Source organism: Myzus persicae, unplaced genomic scaffold (genome assembly GCF_001856785.1).
Source record: "Myzus persicae strain clone G006 unplaced genomic scaffold, MPER_G0061.0, whole genome shotgun sequence".
NCBI classification, from domain to species: Eukaryota; Metazoa; Arthropoda; class Insecta; order Hemiptera; family Aphididae; genus Myzus; species Myzus persicae.
In genome coordinates this window covers 1-3368 of record NW_019100587.1, presented here as the reverse complement: position 1 = coordinate 3368, position 3368 = coordinate 1, and the positions used below count along the sequence as shown (strand labels likewise).

The 3368-nt window shown below is 28.1% G+C and overlaps 1 protein-coding gene across 1 annotated transcript; it reads right to left on the bottom strand.

Annotated features, from left to right (window-relative positions):
• Positions 1-2437: 2437 nt before the first annotated feature.
• Positions 2438-3343, bottom strand: LOC111035325. Its single transcript, XM_022316899.1, has one exon. The coding sequence runs from the start codon at positions 3341-3343 to the stop codon at positions 2438-2440; it is 906 nt and encodes a 301-aa protein (XP_022172591.1).
• Positions 3344-3368: the final 25 nt, after the last annotated feature.

The following is a 3368-nucleotide window of genomic DNA, read 5'->3' as shown; positions in this document are numbered from 1 at the left end:
CCAGGCCTATAGTACCGCCGGACGCCTCAACAACTCCCGGCTCTATAACATTAAACGGCCCTTTTCAGGGCCAACACGACACCAACTTCGGCGCTTAATTAAGCTGTCCGACCCGGGTCAGGTTCGTCGTCGGGGTACCGCTTTATTTAAGTCTGTACCGACGACGGCCGGCTCCTCAGCCCAATATTGATTGTTGTATAATATACATATTATATTATTAAACCCATCTCATTGTAAAGTAGGGTCCGGCTGTTGCCCGACCACCACCCAAGCACCACCGATTGCGCCGACTCACTTAAATAAGTCCGGTCGGCGCAAATCGACGCTTTACTGATCCACAATATTGTCGATATAATATATATATTTTCTATAGCAATAGATATATTTGATTACCGCTATAGGCATCGTGCAGATAATAGTCAATCGACACTAGCGCGCATAGTAGACAAAAATATAAGTTTTGGAGGGCTATTATTTGTTGTTGTTTAGTACCTACAATGCTATTTTTATTACTATTTTTTGTATTTGGATGCAATTATTTTTAATAAAATATCGAAATATAATAACTTTTAATTATGAACGGTGATATAATAATTTATTCGGGATTTAAAAATATTAATATTGGTGAATTTTCGGAAAACGTCAAATTCAAAGGGAAAAAATTGGTTGAAAGTAATCACGTTTTCAATGTTAAAGAAATCACTTCAGAAAACATTTGCTTAATTAGTAGTTATGTCATAAGACAAACGTCTGTTACACTAGATCCATATCTGGTTAAATTAGAGGTAAGTTAACTATTATAATACTTATAAATAATATTATAGCAATATTGCAATACAATGACAACATGTTATATTTTAAAACTATTCTCGTAATAGGTAAATGCTACTAACAGAAATGTTGTAAGTGCATCTTGTCAATGCCCTGCTGGTCTAGGAGAAAAGTGTAAACATATTTTTGCATTGACACACTATATTAATATTGAAGATGGTCATTCAAAAACAAGTCAACATTGTGAGTGGAGTGCACCCAAAATATCAAAAGCTGGAAAAGATTTGTATTGCAAAGGAAAAAGAATTGAAGAATTGTTTCCTCCAAAAAATCCTTCTGCCAGTTTTATTGTGACAAATAATATTCCTGACTTTCAAGTACCTTCTTTATTTAGTGTGATGTATAATGAAGAAAAAAAAACTGAATGTGAAAGAACAGTTATAACTGTTGTTAATGAACTTTTAGAAAATGTATTTAAATCATTAGAATTTGAAAAATGTGCTTTCCTAGTTAATAGTATTTTAGATAATCAGAAAAAAGAAAATTTAACATTCAATTTTATTTTTGAAAACCAATTACAAATAACTTTTTATGAAAATAATATTAACATTACTAACATTCAATTTTCTTATATTTTTCAATCTACAATTCAACAATCAAATTCTACAATATGGTTTATTGAAAGATCATTAAGATTAACAGCTAGTAAAGCACATTTGATTAAAATAAGATTAAAAAATTTTGAAAAATTGGTAGATGATATAATAATACAAAAACCTATGTACGGAAGGGGTCTTACAAATGTTAAATATGGTACTAAAAATGAAAAAATAGCTTTACAAAAGTATATACATTTGTACAAACATGAAGTAATTGACTGTGGTTTGGTTATTCATACTTTAACTCCTTGGCTATGTGCAAGTCCTGACGGAATTGTACTGTCTAATAAAAAAGCATTTAAAGTATTAGAAATAAAATGCCCAATATCATGTCAAAATAATCCAATTGTTGATGAAACAGGAAACTTAAATTTAAGTTATTTAATTAGAGGCAGTAATAATATTATTGAATTAAAAAAGAGCCACATTTATTTTACTCAATGTCAAATATTAATGTATTGCTGTGGTCTTAACTTTTGTGATTTATTTATTTATTCTGAAAATTTTAATTCATTATTGATAGAAGTTAACAGGGATGATATTTTTTTAAAAAATACTATACAGAAATTAGGAGATTTTTATTTTAAATTCTATTTAAAAAAATGTATTTTGAATTTTGGTTTATAACTTTATTCTATGCGCATTAATTAAAAGTTATTATTATTTTATTTTACATTACCTTATGATTATTATTTCTTAGTTTTAAAAAAATATTATTTTATTGTAATTGTTAGTTGTTACCTACAAACTAAAGAAAGTTGTTATTGTTTTTCAAAATGTCATTCAACAAGGTATAGATTTTACTGTTCTTATTTATATTATTACATTATTTTTATAAAGTATGTTAATTAATCACTTAGATTATTATGATCTATTAAATATATAACATGGTGTTTACACATAGTAGTATTTATTTAAACATAATATTTTATGTATATAAAATAAAAATAAAATTATTATAACAAGAAAATACCACTTAAGTAAAAGTGTTTACAAAATATAAAGGATTAAAGTGGTGCTTTAATTGTAGGTGGTTGCAGATTTGTCATAACACAACATAAAAATATGATCTTATCAATACACTCTAATAACTCTGTAGGTATTTTTTGTAATATATTATAAATTTTTACTCTTTGAATTGATCTTTCAACATGAATCCTAACACTGGCAATTTGGTAGGTATTTATAATTTCATCTTGAGTTAGAGTACCATTGTGCATAAAAGGAGGCATGACTAATACAGAGTTGTTTTCGCCTACAGCAGTCTTTATTCCTGGAAAACCTTTATCAGCCATTATTTCATCACCAGGTTCTAATAAATTTAAAAATCCTGAATCATTAGTTATAAAACTATCACTGGATCTTCCCCCATAAGCTTTAGACAAAAATGTTATCATACCATTTGGAGCAATAACAATTAAAAATTTACAAGTGTAAGCTGATTTATAATTTGAATACATAAAAACGCGTTGATTAACATTGGGAGGCTGCTCAGTTTTTATCTCAGTACAATCAATTATTGCCCGACAATTAGGATAATGTAATTTAAATGCCATTGGTAAGGTAGAAATAATTGACTGCTTGCTTGGCCAAAATATAAATGATTTGGTATTCGACACTAATATTGATAACACAGATTTAAAAATTCTTGAGCATGTAGAACGATGTAATTTAAAAAATATTGATACTGCTGTAAATGTTATTCCTAATTTTATTTTAACCAAACATAATAATAGCCTATCTTCCCTGCTCTTTTTTGAATGGCACTGTTCTGGAATGTATGTAAGAAATAAATTAAAAATCTCTTGATTTATTCCAGCAATAGAAATTAAGTGTTTTTCATTTTCAACTGACTGGTAACCACAAAAATATTCTAAAGCTGAATCTACACAACCTACACTAGCATCTACCATTACAGGTTTAAAGTATAAAGTTTCA